The following is a 21,166-nucleotide window of genomic DNA, read 5'->3' as shown; positions in this document are numbered from 1 at the left end:
TGCTTTCAAAAACTTTAGACAATACACTGGCAAGGGCTATTGGTCTGTAGTTATCAGAGCAACCAACCTTACCAGACTTATCCTTGATCACCGGCACAAGCAAGACAGATATCATTGTATCCGGCAGAAAACCATGAATTAAAAAGGAATTAAAACAGATACCAAGAAGGGGGGCTAACCTCATGCTGGCATATTTAATGTGCTCAGCAGTGATGTGATCCAACCCGCTTGCTTTATTATTTGCTAACTTATTTATAGTGCCTGATACCTCATTTGAAAAAATTGCCTTAAAATCAACACACTTAACATTGTCAGACATATAAATATCACTTTTAACACAATTAAACAAGGTCCTGTAGTGCTGTCTCCACATCTCAGCAATATTCTCAACACCTGAGATACCATCTACAGTGCACGGGGGTGGTATACTACATTTGTTAAGACCCTTTACCTCCTTCCAAAATTCAGTAGTGTTGTTATCCATTACCTTCTCGGCCATAGATTCTGCCCTCATAGCTTGCTCATTTTTACAGATAAATCTGACAGCATATTTATACGCTGCATTAGCATTTTTCTTTTGTTCAAACAGCGGCCCTTGCCTTGGTCTACCAGCCAACACCCAGGATTTAAACGCTAACTTAGCTTCCTCATGATATCCGGCCACATACTTATTCCAGCCAGGCCTCATTTTACCCCTTTTGTTTTTCCGTTTAAAATAGGGTCTACTGCTTTCATAAAGGGTTCTCACAACATGATCATATAGAGAGGAGATTTCCTCCCTGTGCTTCCAGTCATTACAGGTAGGATCACTACACCTGATTGCATCACTAGGAAGACTGATTTTACTCAATAGTCTATCTGTATTAGCATAGTAACCAGCAATATCCTCCCTTGAAAGGGTAGACCAGTCCAAAAATTCAGTATTACAATCATAACTATCACAAGAGAGCATTGGAATATCCTCAACATTTATCAATATAAGTACAGGCATGTGATCAGAGGTGGCTGCCCCATACAAAATGTCCATACCCACTATAGATGAGTGTGCATCAGCTGTGCTGATACAGTGATCCAACCACGAGGCAGTATGCCAAGCCTCACTTATATAAGTATAAGTATTTGAGGGTAGAAACTCTTGACTTGATAGCATTAAACTGTTATCCTGACAAAACTGGATCATGTGATTAGCAAACAGTGAATTTCTGTCTGCAATGTCAGCATTCATATCCCCAATTACATAAATACAAGAAGTATTGCTGCACTGAATAAAAGAATAAATAAAAGCAAGCCTATTAAGATATTCAGCTTCATTCTGAATACATTCATATGGTGTATAAACATTAAGTATGATGAACTCCCTGCCACTGTAACTGAGCTGAACACCAATACACCAGTCTACATCAAGCCTAAGCACATTAACAAGTAAGTCAAGTCTCTTGTTCCACAGGATGGCCACACCCCCAGGTATTCTACCCTTAATTATTCTCGAACTAAGATCAGTTGTTGATTCCCCTGCACCATGAAAATTGACATCAAGAATGTTTAATTTTGCCAAGTCTTGCTTTGCCAGAAAAGTCTCTTGTAAGCACAAAATGTCACAATTTTCCAAGAGATTGTCAACAACCAAACGGCGAGCCCTGTCACCTGCGCCCTGGCCCAGACGCAGGCCTCGACAGTTGTAGGACAAAACACGAAGAGGACCAGTCATATGAGTGAACTAGTAAGTGCTCGCAGCACCAGTAGACCCACTTCTCAGCTCAGCAGACAAAACAGCATTAGTCAAGACAGCCTTAACCCCGGTAGCACCCACCCGGCGCGGCTCATAGTATCGGCGGACAAATGCCCCGTCCGGCCAGAGCTCCGGATTGTACATTTCTCTGACCTCATGACACTCAGCAGAAACTTTAAAAGAGCTATATCTGCCGTTGCCATTAACGATCCGGTTGCATGACACCACACGTCCAAGCTTTTCACCAAGATAACCGGAGAGAGCTTCCGCATCCAGATCAGGTGCGAACTTAGAAGCAAACACACTCACCAGCTTGGTCTTGACAGTTCTGATGTTACCTGCAGCTCCAGTCCCAACAACAGACGTGCCTGATTTCTTCTTCGGCCCCGAGATGGCTGTGCGCACCCCGGGTTTGGCACCAGCGTGCGATGGGCCGTGTTGTCCTCCCTTTTTAACAATCTGGCTCCACTTAGGCGAGCCAGGTAAAGTAGTTAAGCTTGCCGGCAATGCCGGGATTCCCGTGGGTGTAGACCCCTCCAGGCCATGAGCAGGATCCCCAGACACAGCCCCCATTCCTTCACGCAACGCCGGTCCATCTGTTGAGACACGTCTGAGCGCCAAGTCGTCCGGGCCGGCGGCACCTCCACCCAAAGCCATGGACACCTCCAGGCCACCCCCAGGAGCCAGGTCAGATGCTTCCAAAGCACCCACTCGCTGGTTAATATCCTTAGTAACTTCCTGCAGATCCTCAGACACGTTCACCTGCAGCTGCATTACGCGCTTCAGGGCGCATACCTCAGATGCCAGTTGCTCCACTTTCCCGAGTAGACACGAGACATCCATGTTGGAAAAAGTTACCGGAGGTAGCTCTTCCAAATAGTGGGAAACAAATCTGGGTATATTCTCACCACACTCATTCAACACTTTGAGGCAGCTTTTTATGTTGTTAATATCCTTCTGCGATCCTTTATGGGCAACATTGCGCTGCGTGGTAGTGCAGAGATCAAACAAAACTTTCTTGGAAGACTCTATCCACTCTGAGTCAAATGTGTTTGTAGCCAGCAAAACAATCTCATCTTGATTCATTGTCTTCATTTTAACAGCAAGAAAGTTAAGCAACTCATCCTCAACAATGATCTTGCCATCCATAGTTCTATATATATCTGGTTTTAAACGCGGGCGGCTAAAAATTCGAGCCGCCGGACCCACACCCACAGAATCCGCCATCTTAGAACCTTATTCAGTGATTATTTAGTGAATAGTATAACTAAACTGACTATTTCGTAATTATATTGCAATATATATTTTATAACTTATTTATAACATGTTAAAGTAGCCTTCTTCTTTGGCTAACTTGAAGAAGTTGCTCCCCAGCGTCCCCTATTGACCTGCCGGCACTGCTCCCAAACCTACTTTTAGAAATTATTTTTTTAAACGATGGTGACTACAGTGTAAATAACCTGACCTAGACTTTTTATTGCTCTTTGTTGTGACTGATGATTCTTAATGTGCCAACTGTGAAACATTTACTCAACAATATAGCAAACACATAAACTGTTGAAAAGCAAATCATAGTGATTAGCAGAGTATTGTTTAAACCCAAATGTTTATATTTTGGCATAATAATTTCAAAATTGCTGGTTATAATTTTGACTTACTATTTGTGTCCTGACCCTCTGGAGTTCCCATATAAAGTTGATTAAATCTATTTGTTTTGTTCTCCCCTTCATTTCTTCTTTGTCTTTCCTGTTGTTTCTGTCTTTCCCATTCCTCTCGTTCACTCTTCATCTCCTCTCGAATCTCTCTCTCTCTATCCTCTATGTATTGCCTTTCTTCCTCCATCATCATCTTCATTTTCTTTTTCTCTTCTTCATGTTTGGACTTAAGAATTTCACTCTCAGCGCGTCTTCTCTTTATCTCTTGTTTAAGTTTATCATAATATTCATCCCATGTTTCCTGATCTATCTTTCTCCTTCTCTCATCCTCCTCTTCTCTCATTCGTTTTTCCTGTTTTTTCTGTTTCTCCCATTCCTCTCGTTCTGTCTTCATCTCCTCTTGCATTTTTCTCTCTCGTTCCTCTCTTTCTTTAATGTCATTTTTATATTGTTCTTCTCTCTTTCTAAATTCCTCTTCTCTTTTCTCTCTTTCCAACTCTCTGAACATCTTACATGAGTAGTAACTATCTCCGTTTGCTTTCACCATGTGGTCTATCTTCTGCAGTAGATGAGACACCTGTGTTCGGTCTCCAGGCTGATTATTATTGAACACATGGAATCTCTTTCTCTTTTGTTCTTCAGATCGTCTCCTCTGGTGAAGAGCACCATGGTGTACATTAAAGAGTTTTCACCAAACATCTCTTGTATGATCTTCACTGCTGTTGCTTCTTCTTGAGTGAATCGTTGTGCTAGACTGAGCACAATGATGAACACATGTGGTCCAGGCAGGATCATGGGGATGCAGTTCTTGATTTCTCTCTTGATTTCCTCAAGAGTAAGTTTAGTATCAAACAGTCCTGGAGTGTCGATCACAGTAACGTGTCTGTCATTGATTTTAGCTGATACTTTCTGACACTCTTTAGTAACTGATTGTTGAGATGTTTCTGCTGTAAACGGATTTATTCCTAAGATGGTGTTTCCAGTTGAACTCTTCCCAACTCCAGTTTTTCCCACCAGCACAATCCTCACTTCATCCTCACTTTCTCTAGAATCTAAAGATAGATCAAATAAAAACAATATATTGAATTTTAAGTGAAGATTGACAAGAAAAAACATGTGCTAATCATATTATTTCTTCTGAACTCTGCATGTTATTTTTTATCTCACAAATTTGTTTAGACTTTTGCAATCATGAAAAGTAAAAATCTTGCAGATTTTCTGATCATTACCTTTTGACTGAAACCACGTCTGTAATGAATGGATTCTCTTCTTCATTTCTTCAAATTTCTGCAGTTTTTCCATCTGTACATCCAACAGTGTCTCTGTGGAGAAACAAACTCCACTATTTGCCTCCACCATCTGCTGTAGTTTCTCCATTAACATGGACACTTGTGTGTCAGGGCCGATGAAATGATGTCGTCCTCCAAAACTCTCAATGACAGACTGTGTTTCTTCATTTAGTTCTGCTGTCCTGTCTTCTGGATTCTGGTATATGAGGATCATGGTGTGTTTGTTGATTCTTGAGCTGAATATCTTCTGGATCTTCTCCATTTCTGCTCGGTCTTCATTATTAAGTGGAACATCAGGAATGATGAGGATGAACACATGAACTCCAGGATCACAGAGAGACACACAGCGGAGCGTCTGACGCATCACTTCCTCCTCTGAGATCTGAGTGTTGAACAGAGCTGGAAGCTCCACCAGAGACACCAGACGTCCATGAAGCTCCACGTCTCTCCTCACACACCCTGAGCTGAGCGCTGATCTTCTGGCTCCCTGGTTCAGGATCAGGTTTGATATGAAGGATTTTAATCTTCTGTTACTCCCACACAGAACCAGATTCAGCTTCACACCCTCTGGAACTGTCAAAGGAACAAACTAGGTTAACAATGTGGTTTCAGCTTAAAAGTTAGATTAATACCGTAATCATGACTGTAATGTAATTGACAGAAACAGAAATTTTGACATGGGGTGTGCCATCCATAAACTTGCACTCTGCAAGCGAACGATGTCTTGTGGTGCCATCTCAAAGAGGCACAAAATCTCTTTCTCAGACCTTCACCATGACTGTTCCCTGCTGGAGGAGATGTCTAGGTGTGATGCTTTTTTTCAACATTTCTTTATTTTTAATAAGCACATCTTTTAAAAATGCTTCTCAAGACAATTATGTGTGCTGCATCTAGCCATTTTTAATTTGAATGCAGGAAATTTCATGTACAGTATGGTTAGTGAAACATTTTGTTTTTATTGATGACACTTTGCAGTAGGACAATGAGACCAAACATGCAGCTTGACTCTTTCCCTGCCATTGACGGACAGTTTTGTCATTTATGACACAACGCTCCCCCCCCCAAAAATGGAATGATCCAGCTATCCGTGTTCTCTCTGTAGAGGGCGCTTTTACACTGTTATGTATCTTCTGAATCAGTATGTAACCTCTGGTTAAAAACACAGGCAAGGAGAAGCAGAAACAAGTGACAGAAGCATATATCTGGGGCCTGATGTATAAACGCTGCGTACGTACAAAATGGGCATAGAAATGAGTGCACACAGTTTTCTATGAACGTTTCACGATTTATAAAAAAATAAACTAGCCGTAAATATGTGCGCACCATACAGACACTCCAGACCATGCGTACTCCAGTACTTTTACTGGAGTAAGCAAAGTAATTAAATAAACAGAACAATTCTTGTGATAAACGTGATGTACACATTTACATTTAACCTGTCACTCTCATTAATGGAGTTAAACATTGAAATTTCATGAAAATCATTGTCCAGACGGTACACTTTTTTATAGGAATTATTTCAGAAACAGAAATATTTGTGGTAGACGCGCTGCTTTTGAACACACTTCCTGTGGCATGCTATGTTTTAATGTTTTGACTACACTGAAGATTGCTTGGCTCATGATAATTCCGCTCTAAATTGTGTTCAAAATAGCAGAACTCATCAGAACTCAAAACTGTTTAATAAAATAGCAAAACATATATTTACAAAGTAGATGTAAGCAACATTTTAATAGGTCAATATAAACCTTCTCATTAAAATATTTATTATTGTTGTTTGTTAGTGACACATTTGGGGAGAGGATGGTGAGCCAAAGACAATTTTCCACCTCGGTGGACAATAAAGATATATTACTATTACTATTACTATATTCCAAAACTTTCTGAAAATACAGTATGAGAATTAACTGCATACTAGCAATATTTACCTTGGATATTATACAATTTGCATGCATTCAAAATAAGTCCTCACATTCTTTACTTGTGGTACTCTCAGTGACATACCTGAATGAAAGGCTCATTATGTGGGTCATTGTCTTCTCAGGTGTGAATCACATCATTATTCATGATCATTCATGATCACACGCCCCCATGCATATTGCCTTTGCAAACAAAATGTGTCTTACAAAGTTTAAATCAATGTATTGTTTTATGTGAATGATTAGGCAGGATGATTTTCAGATTTTCAAGCGACAACACCCATTATTCAAAACTCTTATTGACACATATTTAGTATGTGTTTTGAGGCCGTATTTCAGAAACTTAAATTTTTTGTTTTTTTCAATAACCATGCATAAACATTATTCTCTCAAAAATACAAACATGTACATACATGTTGCTCACATATTATGGAAGTCCTGTTTGTGTTAAATAGAGTGTAATTACACCTTTGCCATTAATATGTTTATAAGCAACTGAAAAAAGCACAAATGTCAGGGCATGTCAGAACATCTCAAGGACCCCAAAAACACCTCAGACCCCAGAGGGTTAAACTTACCCACATTCAAGATTTGATAAAAAAAAAATGCATGAAGCTAGAATAAAACTTTTTTGTTTGTTGGTTTTGTTTTGTTTGAAAGCAGAGGCTCATTTTGATATGTTGTTTGTGCAGATATTCATACAACAAAATATTGTGGCTGGCAATTTATATTTATTTTTTTAAAGAAGAAGAAAAAAAATGCTGGTGGGGAAAGATTAAAGAGATAGTTCACCCAAATTAGCCCATGATTTACTCTCCCTCAAGTCATCCTATGTGTATATGACATTCTTCTTTCAGACTAATACAATCTGAGTTAAATTAAAAAAAAATGTCTGGCTTCGTCCAAGCTTTATAATGAAGGTGAATGGTTGGAGAAAATTTGAAGCCCAAGAAAGTGCATCCATCCATTATAAAAGTAATCCATATGGCTTCAGTGGGTTAATAAAGGCCTTCTGAAGTGAAGTCATGCGATTGTGTAAGAAAAATATCCATGTTTAAAACTTTATAAACTATACTCACTAGATTCCGACAGACGGCCGTACGCATCGATTTACGGTGGAAGACTAACCCCTGACCGCGGAATGCGGAAGCTCAGAGGAAAGAGCAAAACAAAACACTGGTCGCAAATTAGCAATTTTGAAGAAAAAGGTCAGAGGATTTCTATATAATTGAAGAGGAGCTTAAGTTTGTTGGACAGCCCTATTTGTTTAAAGGGGTCATTTGTTTAATTGAGAAATCAACTTTTCCTTTAGCTTTTGACATACAAAAGGTCATTGTAATAAAATAATATCCTGTAAATATTAGGTAAATACTAGGAGCTGAAAACTTCTTAGTCAAATAAAAGCTTTTATTGACAGCAGCTCATCAAACAAGGGTCTGTGACGTCAGAGAGCAGCGAATACGCCTCCTCAACACCTCCTCAACAGAAGAAGACCAATGCCTAATTCTGTAGCCCCGCCCACCGATTCACGTATGACGTGATTGTTTGTTTTTTTCCCGCATGACATGTAATAGGTAAATAACATAGGCCTAACTGGCGCTAAACTGGATCGAGTTACCAAACAATAAAAATTTTGCTGAAGATTACAAAATATTGTGCAGTGCCTGCTTGTGGGAGAACACAGTCGCTGCGTAAGCCTCCTTTGGATTCCACTTTTAGGAATGATTGGTTGAATTCCAGTAAGACGTGTGTGTGTTCGCTCTATTTCACCGCAGATTCTTTTGTTAACAAGACACAGGTCGAGGCTGGATTTGCAGACAGAATGATATTAAAAAAACTATGCTGTGCCTTCTATATTGGATCTGACAGGAGTGGTGCAAAACACTTATGAGTAAAATGTATTTTATTTGTGCTAGTATTGCCTTGTTACAGATCGTTTGATAGCTACTGTGATATCTACATAATTAACGATAAATTACCATGAGTATCCTTTGTATTTGAGGTGTTGTTGGTTCATTGTCCTGCAATTTGTGATCAGACTCTGGGTCGAATTGTACTGGCGAATCATTGCGGTTGCCATTTTCCACACTGGAAGTTTTCAAAACAATTCCCCACATGAACTGAAACTCATTATAATATGCAAAACTGTTATCCAATCATAGCAGCAGTAAAAGTAATGTTTACTTCCAAGTCTTCAATGCGGCACGCCCCATAAAAACAGAGTGTTTCAGGAGCTAGATGTCAAACCAGGGTAGAAAATAGCCTATTACTTATTCATTATGTTGTTTTTGAATGTAAAAACCACGCGGACATCATAAATTGACCTCAGACAACAGTATAAAAGAATAAAAAAAGCCAGTTCATGACCCTTTTAAACTGCAAGAGGCATCTAAGCTTACGATGCACCTACATCTACGTCATACATTGTCAAGTGTTACTCTTGAGGCACAAGTCGACGTGTAGTATGAGCTCGGTCGTCTGGTGGAAGCTAGTGATTTTAGATTATAAAGTAATAATTTGTCTGAAAGAAGAATGTCATGTACATCTAGTACAGGGTTCACCAATCTCGGTCCTGGAGGGCCGCTGTCCTGCAGAGTTTAGCTCCAACCAGCTCCAACACACCTGTTTGAAAGTGTCTAGTATGCCTAGTGAGACCTTGATTAGCTGGTTCAGGTGTGTTTAATTGGGGTTGGAGTTAAACTCTGCAGGACAGCGGCCCTCCAGGACCGAGATTGGTGAACCCTGATCTAGTATGACTTGGGTGAGTTAATCATGGGCAAATTTTCATTTTTGGGTGAACTATCCCTTTAAATAATATAGAGTTGTTCATGTGCTCTAAGTGTGATGTTTGGGACTGCCCAAGTCAGTTACCTGACATGAATCCCACTTACCTTACATTTTACTTTCTGAAGAAATGACTGAAGTTAGTAGAGTGAATAAATGCAAACGATTCAACATTTTATTTTACAGAAAAGGTTTAAAATTATATTCACCCAGTATAGATGTACTGTACTGTAAATAACTTATAAGCTTATTACTGTTTTCTCACAAATATGCTTTATTCAGAAAAGTAAATGAATTCACTCACCCAGTGTCTTGATCTTCTCCTGTAACTCTTTGATTTCATTATCTCTCGCACTCAGTTTCTCCTCTAGTTCATGTCTGACTCTCTTCTCTGGAGCTCTCATATACATCTGAAGTGAATAGGGTTCAGTATTCATGTTCTCTATACAATCCAGAATCTTAGAGATCTCTCCGGAGTTTCTATCATCCTTTAACCCCATCACACTGAACCAACTCCCATAGAGACTCCAGACGCTCTGAGATTCTGTGGATGCTACAAAATCTGACACACTTTTGTTAACAGTGAGTTCAGCAGTGAAAAGCACCATGAAGTGCTCTTTTGAGTAAAATAATCTTGTAATCTTCTCCATTTCATCTTTGTCTTCATTAGTCAGTGGACCGACAGGAGTGACGAGGATGAACACATGAACTCCAGGATCACAGAGAGACACACAGTTGAGAGTCTCCCGCATCACTTCCTCCTCTGAGAGCCGAGTGAGAGCTGGAAGCTCTATTACAGCGATCTGCCGTCCATTAATCTTCTCCTCTTTCTTCACACACACTTCGCTCTTTTCTTTCTGATGGAAAATATTCTTTTGTTTATTTATTGTCCCTCGAAATATTTTAGACACTGAGTTCTTGAGTGTTGCATTAGATCCACACAGCACAATGTTCAGCTTTGCTTTTCCAGAAGTAGTCACTGAAACAATATTTAGACACAGATTACTCAGTTCAGCTTTGGTAACAAATGTACACTTCTTAAACAACAACAAAAATATTATATTGTAAAATATAATTAGATTGAAATACATTCTTTTATCAACTGAAGGCTTCCTTGCAATAGTTTATCACTTACTTTTTGGGAGAATACAGTCTGGAATTTGCTCTCTTGTACCGACTGTAAAAAGAAAGTATGGATCTATGACAGTGTACAAACAGACTGTTTGTGTGCACTCACAATACAGCCTTTACAGGAATAGTTCATCCAAAACTGACAGTTCTATCATCATATACCCACTAGTTGATACGAACGCATATTAGTGTCTTTTTTCTACTGAATACAAAAGGGGCTTTTTAGCAGAAGTCCAGACTGCTTTTATCTCAATACAAAAGTGGAATGTTGTTTTTTTAAAATCACATTTATGTTCAGTTAGTTTCGTTTTCATGGACTCTTAGTTTGTTTATCTTGTCACCTGTCTCCTTTTTTTCTCAGTTTCCCATCACTTCATTGTCTCCTAAGTTACTCATTACGTTCTAGTTTGTTTGTCATCAGTTCCTTCATTTGTTTTTGTTTTTGTTTAATGTTTTTTTAACTCTCTGCCTGTCCCATGTCTGTCAAGGAGGCTGTTTTTTTAACTCTCTGCCTGTCTTGTCACAGCCTAGGAGGCCATCTCTTGATCCATTACCTGTGATACCCATTTTTTGGCCCTGTTTCTGCTGGCTCCATTCACCCCTTCAAGTTCTCCTATACTGGCTCCACCTAGCAGCTTGGATCCACTTTGGACTTCCTGTTCAACTTCTCCGCCCTGGTGTGTCAACCTTCTGATTCCACCTTGGCTAATCGCTCCCTTAGCTCCACCTGGGACTATTGCCCTTCCAACTCCACTGGACTTCCTTGTTCCTCCATATCTGCATTGGCCAATTGTCGCACTGCTTTCACCAATTATCTGTGAATCGTCCCTACGCCCCTTGGCTCCATTGAACTTCACCTGAGTCCTCAGTCGCACTGGCTTCGCCTAATTCTTCCAGCCTACTGGCTTCACCTTGGCTCGTCCCCATCTCCAGGACCTTCGGTGCCACCCGGTCTCTATAGCTCTACCTGGGTCTCCACCTTCAACAACTCTGCCTCGATCGGTCATCTTACCTTACATCCCTCAGCACAAGCTGACACTGTGGTGGCCTTCTGGCTATATACAAACCTGGGATATGCTACCTATTCCAAATTATTCCAGGCCTGTGTTTGCCCTGTCATGGACTATATGGCAGGAATATGGGGCTCAAAAATAAATGTGAGAGGAGAGATGGTACAAAATAGAGCAATACGTTATTTCCTAGGAGTCCACAAATTTACCCCAATCTTAGCAATAACGGGTGACATGGGTTGGGAACCAAGTGAAGTAAGGTGGAAAGGTAGTATGATGGCTTTATGGAATAGATTGGTGAAAATGCCTGAGAACCGAGTTGCTAAGAAAATATTCAATTGGGATGTGTCTGTAAAGGGTGCATGGGCATGTGAAGTACAAGACATATTTACACAAATTGGAGCTCCTGACCTTTTTCAAAATGTAAACACAGTACATATACTTGCTGCAAAGGAAGTTTTATTAGATACACATAAAAGAAAATGGTCACAAGATATATTTCTTAAACCAAAATTAAGAACATATAGAATAATAAAGAGTTGTTTTGGAAATGAAAAATATGTATGTGCTCCCCTATCAAAAAAACAGAGATCATTGTGCGCTCAGCTCCGCTCTGGAGTTTTGCCCCTGCACCTGGAAACAGGACGTTACCGGGGAGTGCCAGAGGAAGAAAGAATCTGTGATTATTGTAATATTGATATAGAGAATGAGTTTCATTTTGTGTTTTACTGTCCTTTATACCATGAGATGCGGCTGAAGTTGTTTAAAAAGTGTAAAACTACAGATTTGATGTGGTTGAATGATGCGGATAGACTAAAGTGGTTTTTTGATTATAAGGTATTCGCTCTTGCTGATTATCTAGAAAAAGCCTGGGCAAAGAGAACGAAAAGTACATTTAGGTGATACACTAAATTTGTAATTCTTTATTTTTTTTTATTTTTTTTTATTTTTTTCACTTTTATGTACTTCTTTATTTATTTATGCATGTGTTAACCTACTGTGAAGTATGTTACCATCTACAGGAAGTGAAGGTTATAATTTGAAGTGTTTTGTGGTGTCTTATAATCCCGAAAGGGATGGGTCCTATTTGGACATGACACAATAATAAATTTATTCATTCATTCATTCATTCATTCATTTATTCATACAAACAAAGGAGTTATACACTATATAGAGCTACGCACTCTAAAGACACACTCTTCAACTCTGCTCACTATCCGGTCTCGTTCATATGAAGAGGACTACTTACCCTGCTATTGCTAACTTTGATTCTCCAATGACCATTCTCCAGTCTCCACTCCAGCGTCTCCATCTCCAGCATCTCTTCTCTTCTCTTGTGTCTCCAACATCTTCAGTGTTCTTCGTTCCAGCCATCCGTCTCACCCATGATCAGTCTCCATACCTGTACGAAGAACCATTCCACTCATCGCCTGCAAACTGCTCTCCAAAGTATCATTGTTCATATCCCTCACCTGCATTCTGTCTCCGCTCAGTGTTGTCAATAAACTCCATTTAGTGCAGTGCAGTCACCGCTGCACCCGTCACCACTTCCATCATCACCCCCACCACTTCTTTGACGATCGCGATCGCCAGTCCCATGGCTAAATCAGCAACCTACTCTGGCTTGGTGGAGGACTGCAGTGGATTCCTATTGCAGTGTTCCCTGATCCTGGAGATGCAGCCACATCTCTAAACCACGATCGGGCGAAGATTGCATTTATCATCTCCCTGCTGACGGGGTGCGCGCTCTAATGTGCTGAAACCATCTGGACCCAGGCTGGTACGGTAATCTAGTCCCTTTCCGCGGCGTCTTCAGCAAGCCTGTGGGAGATTCGTCAGTGGGTGAGCAGCTTTGTCATCTCTGTCAAGATAAAATGTCAATTCATGATTATTCACTCAAGTTTAGGACCCTCACAGCCACTAGCAGCTGGAATTTGCGCTCGCTCCTAACCACCTACCGGCAGGGATTAAATCCCTGAGTGCAGGTGCATCTCGCTGCATACGATGACTCCATCGGACTTGAACGCTTCATCCAACTATCTACCCACGTATGTACCCACCATTTGTATGCAGTCATGTCTCGAAGAACACTAGGGTCAAGCACCGTCCTACTCCCTCCGCCATGCCAGAACCCCTCAGCACTCCAGAACTAGGTAATGAACCCATGCAGATCGACTCTACACAGCTACTGTTTACAGAGCGGCAGAGGTGGCTGACCCAGGGGCTTTGCCTGTACTGCGGTGCTGGGGGGCATATCATCTCCGCATGCCCCATTCGTCCTCCACGTCTTATGGTGAGTGTATTGAAGAACCCCATTACAAATTTAAAACCACTCACCACTACTGTGACTCCTACTGCTGCTAATGTATCTCTCCCAGTTCACGCCCTCCTTGACTCTGGGTCAGCCGGGAATTTCATCTCCGGAAGCCTCTGCCGCCAACTCAACCTCCCGACGACCGCTACCCAGACAGTCTACCAGGTCCAGTCGGTGACTGGACAACCACTGTTCCGCAAGCATGTTCGCTAACATCCTAACATGCGAACATCCTAGGCTGGGCCGAGTACGCCCAAAACTCCCTCCGCCAACCGACTACTGGACTCACTCCCTTCCATTGCGTACTCTGTTACAAGGTCCTGTGGTCTGGGGAACCATCTGACATTCCAGCGGTCGACTACTGGTTCCGAAAAAGCAAGAGGGTCTGGGACGCAGCTCACCATCAGCTCCAACAGGCAGTGTGCAGGGGCAGGATGACAGCTGAACATAGACACTCCGAAACTCCTTCCTTCTAACCAGGTCAGCTGTCAACCTGGGACATCAGGATGCGCCTGCCCAGCAAAAATCTCAGTCTTAGATTTATTGGCCCCTTCACCATCATCAGGCAGATCAACCCGGTCACGTACCTCCTCCAACTCCCAGCACATTACAGAATTCACCCAGCTTTCCATGTTTCACTCCTCAAACCTCACCACCCTTCTGTTTCTGTTTCCACAGAACCTGGCCAAGCAGAGGAACCCCCCCCTTCCATCAATCCTCGAGGATGTCACAATTTATCAGGTGCAGGAGATCTTGGACTCCCGGCACCGTGGTGGCATCCTCGAGTATTTGGTGGACTGGGAAGGTTATGGACCTTAAAAACGGTCATGGTTTCCCAGAGCTGACATTCTCAACCCCAATCTACTGGAGGATTTCCACACTACTCATCAAGATCGTCGAGAACCTCGAGAAAGAGGTCGGCCACCACAACATTGTTCGGTGGCCGTTCCCTCAGGAGGGGGGTGGGGTACTCGTTCATACGACTACTTACCCTGCTATCGCTAACCTTGATTCTCCAACGACCATTCTCTAGTCTCCACTCCAGCATCTCCATCTCCAACGTCTTCTCTTCTCAGTGTCTCCAGTGTTCTTCGTTCCAGCCATCCGTCTCAACCATGATCAGTCTCCATACCTGTAATAAGAACCATTCCACTCATCGCCTGCACACCGCTCTCCAAAGTATCATTGTTCATATCACTTACCTGCATTCTGTCTCCGCTCAATGTTGTCAATAAACTCCTGTTAACTTCATTATCCATCTCTTGAGCCTGCTTCCATAATATTCAGCCACATACTGACTTTTACATTGTCTCATATTCTAAAAAATATCTCGTTTTTAGAAGCCTTTCAACCGAAACAAAACAGATTAGTAAAATCACTAAATAGAAGTCATGCAGTAGTGCTCCTCTTTTTTTCTCCCTGTCATTCCCCGTCTTTACTACACTGTTAATATTAAAGAAAAAAAAGTAGTTAATGAGCATATTCTTATACATATTATCCAGGGGAAAAAAAGACTTTGACAAACCTCCTCCATCACTTCCTGTTTTTGTGCTCTCATTGAGTTTTCCATACTTGATGAGATCATAATCCTCCTCCTCTTTGTCGTCTATTCGAACTGAAACTACAGATATACTCAGATCTTTATCCACTGATGTTCCTTCACCTCTATCCTCATACATGTTACAGATGAGAAATTCTTCATGTTCTTCCTTGAGTATCTTCTCTGTCCTTTTGATCATATCAGATCGCCATCCTGGGTTTCTTATTTTAAACTGAAGATGTCTTTCTCCACACTCCTTTAATAACATTTTTAAAGTATTATTCATTACCACAGAAGTAGATTTGGGTGTGGGTGTCTCTTCATCAGTAGTCAGCACTATAGTGTGTTTAATGGCTTTCTCACTGAAGAAGTTCAGCACATATTTCACTCTTCTCAGGTCCTCATCACTGAAGTCATTATACTGTAGTACGAGTAAGATCACATGAGGTCCTGGAGCTGACAGAGACACACACTCACTCACTCTCTGTATGATCTGATACTGTGTGAGCTGTGGCTGCAGCAGGTGAAAAGTGTTGATGACTGAGATGTGTCTCTCCTCCACCGTTCCACTGATTCTCACACTGTGCTGCTGTAGATAGGATGATGAAGCTTCACTGTGAAATGCTGTTGTTCCCAGTATGATGTTTCCCACTCTGCTGTTCTCTGATACATTCTTCCCAAGCAGAACAATCCTCAGATCACTCACTGAAAAAGAGCACAGACACACACAAACACACTCAGATTTTAGGTTTCCATGTTTTAGGAGAACTTACTTAGAAGTAAAACAGTTGAAAGTGTGTGTGTGGGGGGTGGTGGGGGGGGTCTCTATCTCTGAAGTATAAGAAACTGTCTATGAAGTATAATCCCATTCATATTTAATTTTTTTTGCAAAACAGGGTGACTAGGAACATAATTAATTATCCAGCCATGATTCTTGTTTCACAGGAGTATAAATATGTATAAATATGAGGAACACAAAGGCCAAATTCACTTAATCATCCATTACAATTACTAAAACCAAAGAATATAGTTCTGAGCTTCACAAAAAAGAAAGTGTCTGTAAGAAAATAGCTAAAGCATAGAAAATTCCTATTTCCACCATCAGGACAATAATAAAGTTCCAATCAACAAGAAATGTTACGAATCTGCTTGGAAGAGGACGTGTGTCTATATTGTGTTAATGCATAGTGAAGAGGATATAGTTTCGGTGCAAAATAAGATATACAAAAATTTCAATAAAGGATTTTTTTTTTTTTATGATCTGTGAAAGGGTCTAAATCGTATATTATAGCCTATATATATTGCTGAATACCTTTAGCGAGTGACGGAAACGCCCCTTACCATATTTGGAACATCAGCTCCCAGAGCAATAATGACAGGTGATAATGTCGGTACTATCTTATCAATTCGACCCCGAAACTGAACCTAATCGAACAACTTTGCCAGCGCGACTGGACCAGATCGTATCAGATTGGTAAGGTTTTATTTCATTGGGGACATAATTACTGATTATACTATCTTTTTACGCGTCGCGGTGTGAGAACACTATGTACCATGTCTGCATTTGTGATCATAGAAACGACAAGCAAGCGCTACTCTATACTGCTCAAAACACGCGTTTGAATAGTCAGTAGCAAATTCTTAAAATATAAAAACATACAGGCTGAGAGTTAGAAGCGCCAGACTCTTTTTAGCATCAGCATTTGTGCACAGCCAGCCTTGTACTCTCGCAGGTTCGGGAAACTCCTCTGAAAAATGCGCAGCACACAGTCATTAATTTTAGTTGTACTATTCTGGAGCAGTGTTGTAAATAAAGCTTAGGGGAGAGTGGGGTAAAGTGAGACATTTTTTACATTCGTTCCCCTCTAAGCGAGCTAAAATGACATATCAGTCAAATTTACACATTTCCCATTAATTCAGGATGTTTCCTAGCAATGGAAATTATTAGAATGTATTCAGGACGAAGGGCAGTGAAAATATGATTGTTTTTAAAAAAGTGGTCTTGTGTCTCACTTTACCCCAGCTTAGGGGTAAACTGAGACAGACCAGAGAAATCAAGGGGGTAAAGTGAACCAGCTGGGGGTAAACTGATCCACTTACTTTTTCCACTCTGAAACTTCCATAACAACACATGTTGTAACAGTAAGAATCTTGACAGCTAGCTTGACAACCACACATTCCAGAACTAATGTCGGACTAGTAACAGAATCATGGAGATTGGTCAATTAAGCACATTTTTTGATGACCCACCGGTGCGCATCCAAGTGAAGGTGCAACGCCCTTGGCGTGCTAAGGGTGAATGGCACACTGGAGGAAATTCCTCCTAAAAAAAATGAACTATGTCCAAATTACTGTGATACATTTGGAAAACTCAATGCAGTCAGACCTCCCCTGGCCAGCCCAAGGAGAGTGGCCCGTCCTGAGCCAGATTCGGATTTGTCCGCCACCGCTGGAGCTCCGTCTGGAGCAAAGTCAGTCCTAAAACGGACCTTTGGGTCTTGGAGGGACAATGCTCCGCTTGGACAAGGAACATGGACCAGAGAACCATGGTGGTCAGACTGGGTGGGGAAACCGCCTGACCCAGCCCAGAGAAAGTGCACTTTGTGCGGGCGAGACTTCCAGTAAATAGGGTCTGGTTTGGACACCCAGTCCCTCTGTGCCAGGGCGTGCACAACGGTGAATGTGCACCATCCTGGGTGAGCTAGGGGTGAAAGACACACTGGAGGATATTCCTCCTTGTAAAAATGTCCAAAAATATCTTGTATTTGAAGAAGAGCTCCATGCTTGCAGACCTCCCGGGCCGGCCCCAGGGAGGGTGGGTCATCTCCGGTCAAAGTCAGATCCGTATACCTGCTGGAGCTCCTGCTGGAGCAATGACGGTCCAAACACGGGTGCTCGGGGTGTTGTAGAGGAGGAAGACGACACTCTTATCGGACTAGGTAATGGAAAACAGGCGCCTCAGGGTTGCCTGGGGCCCAGAGGAGCGCACCCTCTCATTCGGGCCGTCAGGTTTTCTCTGGTGTATTGCCTTGGCATGATGGCTTTTCTACTATGTTTATGACATTAAAAATAAAACATATGTCATGTAATATTACATTAAAATATGTTTAAGACTAAACTTAACTTGTGCCTCATGTCTCACTTTACCCCACAGCATTTGTCTCACTTTACCCCACCGACACATTTTAGAAAAAAACGATCTCTCTTAGCAATTCAGGCTTATCTTCAGCTAGCATCATCACATGGTTTTATATGTTGGTAGTTCATCAACATGTATGACATAAGTTTTTCTACCTGAATCAATTTGCTTTGGCACAACAGTTGATTAAGTTGACAGCAAGAAAATTTACTTTTACATGCAAAAAAAATATTTTTGTGAAAAAAACATGCTTACTACAGCACCATGAGGTCCTCTCCTTCATGGCCAAGGTGAAATGGAAGGGGCTTGAAAACATAATGGTCAAATGACCACAATTGTGTTCCATTGCCTAGATACAGGGGGTGTCTCACATTACCCCGTTCTCCCCTAAGCACTGTTTTCTAATTGTGTCCTCTTTTGGAAGGCCAAACTAATGAAAAACACAGCGTCTCCACATCATGGCGGCAACAATAATACAGCGAGAATAAAAGTTCCGCCTTTTTTCTTTGCGTGTACATCTGGGTGGTGTTATGAAACTCTGCCCACACACACTGATGTAGATTTGTGGAGGCATGTCTGAACGAGTGTTTTAGGAAGGCGTGGCTGAGTCTTAAGCAATGTTGGGTGACGTCACTTCTTGTTGAAGTCTTGTCAAACAAAACGGAGGCTAGCTCGACCCTCCCTCCTCCTCCTCATAAAAGTCCACATTGTTATTGCAGATGAAAATAACATTCTGAGCATTCCCTGTGAACATTTCTCTTCATTATAAAGTTTTGCTTGAATTCATTCTAAACAACATATCCTTAATGGACTTTGGAGTAGTTCTACATTTATTTCTGTAAAAATGTCTCTTTTTTTATAGGTATTTAAAAAGGTCTTATGATAATCTGTGGTTATAGAGCCACCTAGCGGTCAAGAGCTGCAAATGCATGTTCTGTTTGAGATGTTTATGTTATTTTTCTCTGACACAAACTCTTCTTGCTCTGTTTCTTACACAAATCTAACAGACATAGTTTCAAATAGTATTGTACATATATATGTATACAAGTTTTATGTTTTGGGGGTTTTTTGGAAGAAATTTTTTTTTATTTATAAACATCATCCATTTTTGCGATATGAAAAACAGCAGTTTGGATGTCTTGTGTTCCGCAAACGAAAAAGTAATTTTAGAGCAACACAATGACAGCATTTTCATTTCGGGAACTATTACTTTTCTAAAATCTAAGAAATTTGCCCATAATGTTTTATAGAACACAGATAAATAGACACACAAATGTTTTGAGTGCAAAAAAAGCTTAAAGTCACAGAGTTTCTGCAGCTCAACATCACAATATTCCGGAAATATTCCGCTTTAAACCGCGAATGCGAGCACACAAGCAATGTGCAAACTTTGCGCAAGGTATTCCGGTGAAGAAATCTCAAACCACAGTCAGCTCTCGCTGCAGAAAGTGAAAGTAAAAACTTAAACGTGTTCTGGAAAAGGTATATGACGGTCTTGATGTATTTTATTAATATTTCTCGCGGCCCATACATAGTGAAAAAAAAATGAAAAGAGGAGAGAATTATTTTGTGTTTAACAGATTGTTTTTAAATTAGGACTAGCTGATCTAACATCTTTTATTATCCTCGCGCGTCGGATAAGCGGTGATGTTGTTGTGGGGCAAATTAAATGTAATAGGCTATTCATTTAATATATTATTATTATATTAATTCTTTATTTCAGACCCATGGGTCCATATAAATAACTTACAACATCCATAGACAAAAACAACATACATAATTTAAAATACATACAAGCTTTCTCTTCAATGCTTCCAGAAACAGGAAAAATACCTTGTTTCACTCAACACAATATTATTTAAGTCTCTTATGATACTATTTTTAGAATCATTCATCCGACATATGAAACTGTACATATACTTCCTTAAGACAGCATTCAACATGAGTATATTATTAGCCACAAACATTTGACTTGCACTTGACCACCTTGGGACCTTAAGTAAAATTCTAAGAGCATCATTATATGCTACCTGTAACTTTCTCATCTTTGCTTTAGAATATTTACACCACAGGTGGGCTGTATAGAAAGAAGTACAGTATGCTCTGAATAGTTATTTTCACATCGTCTGAACACATAGAAAACTTACTATGTAAAACTTACTATGTAATGATAGTAATATAGAAACACATAGAAAACTTACTATGTAATAATAAAATTAGCCTATTATAATCAATCAGATCATCGCATAGGGGTTTGAGATCGTCATAGGAGGGTTAGCATAAAGAAAAACTTGACGAAGTGGAATATTTCCTGTAGCTAATATTTTAAATCAGTTATTTTGGTAAAGTTAAAGATTAAATAAGGCTAGATAACATATTTGATGTTTAGAACTATTGAAAAGTTTAATTTGCATAATAAGTATTTATGTACCCTAGCTCTACGTCGGTTTCTTCCTGGTATTCAATGCCACTTTTAAACATTAATGTATGCGCAATGAAATATAATTTAATGCATTTAACGAAGCAGACCATTGCAGTTGGCAAATATTTAATAATTCATAAACACTGTGATGAAACTTTGCTGCAAAAAAACAACAACCTTATATTTAATTTGATTCTTACCCGAACTCGACGCCATTTCAACTGCAAAACCTTG

The 21,166-nt window shown here is 40.5% G+C and overlaps 2 protein-coding genes across 3 annotated transcripts in view; both read right to left on the bottom strand.

The window, feature by feature from the left end:
- Positions 1 to 4,383, bottom strand: part of LOC308702487 (uncharacterized protein) — a 15,514-nt gene extending 11,131 nt beyond the window's left edge. The window contains exon 1 of the mRNA XM_081385365.1: positions 3,388 to 4,383. Within this exon, the coding sequence (XP_081241491.1) occupies positions 3,388 to 3,931 (544 nt within the window). The 5' untranslated portion in view covers positions 3,932 to 4,383. The remainder of the gene's footprint in view (positions 1 to 3,387) is intronic.
- LOC308702486 (GTPase IMAP family member 8-like) lies at positions 3,475 to 21,166 on the bottom strand. 2 transcript variants are annotated; one of them, XM_081385363.1, is made up of 6 exons: positions 21,133 to 21,166; positions 15,357 to 16,076; positions 10,512 to 10,553; positions 9,681 to 10,355; positions 4,614 to 5,246; positions 3,475 to 4,436 (listed from the first exon to the last, which is right to left on the bottom strand). In XM_081385363.1, the coding sequence occupies exons 1-6, from the start codon at positions 21,146 to 21,148 to the stop codon at positions 3,937 to 3,939; spliced, it is 2,586 nt and encodes an 861-aa protein (XP_081241489.1). In that variant the 5' UTR covers positions 21,149 to 21,166; the 3' UTR covers positions 3,475 to 3,936. The 2 variants fall into 2 exon arrangements, with proteins under 2 accessions (XP_081241489.1, XP_081241490.1); XM_081385364.1 differs by lacking the exon at positions 10,512 to 10,553.

Source organism: Scardinius erythrophthalmus, assembly GCF_964197995.2.
Source record: "Scardinius erythrophthalmus genome assembly, chromosome: 14".
NCBI lineage: Eukaryota > Metazoa > Chordata > Actinopteri > Cypriniformes > Leuciscidae > Scardinius > Scardinius erythrophthalmus.
This window is presented reverse-complemented; position numbering and strand designations above follow the sequence as displayed.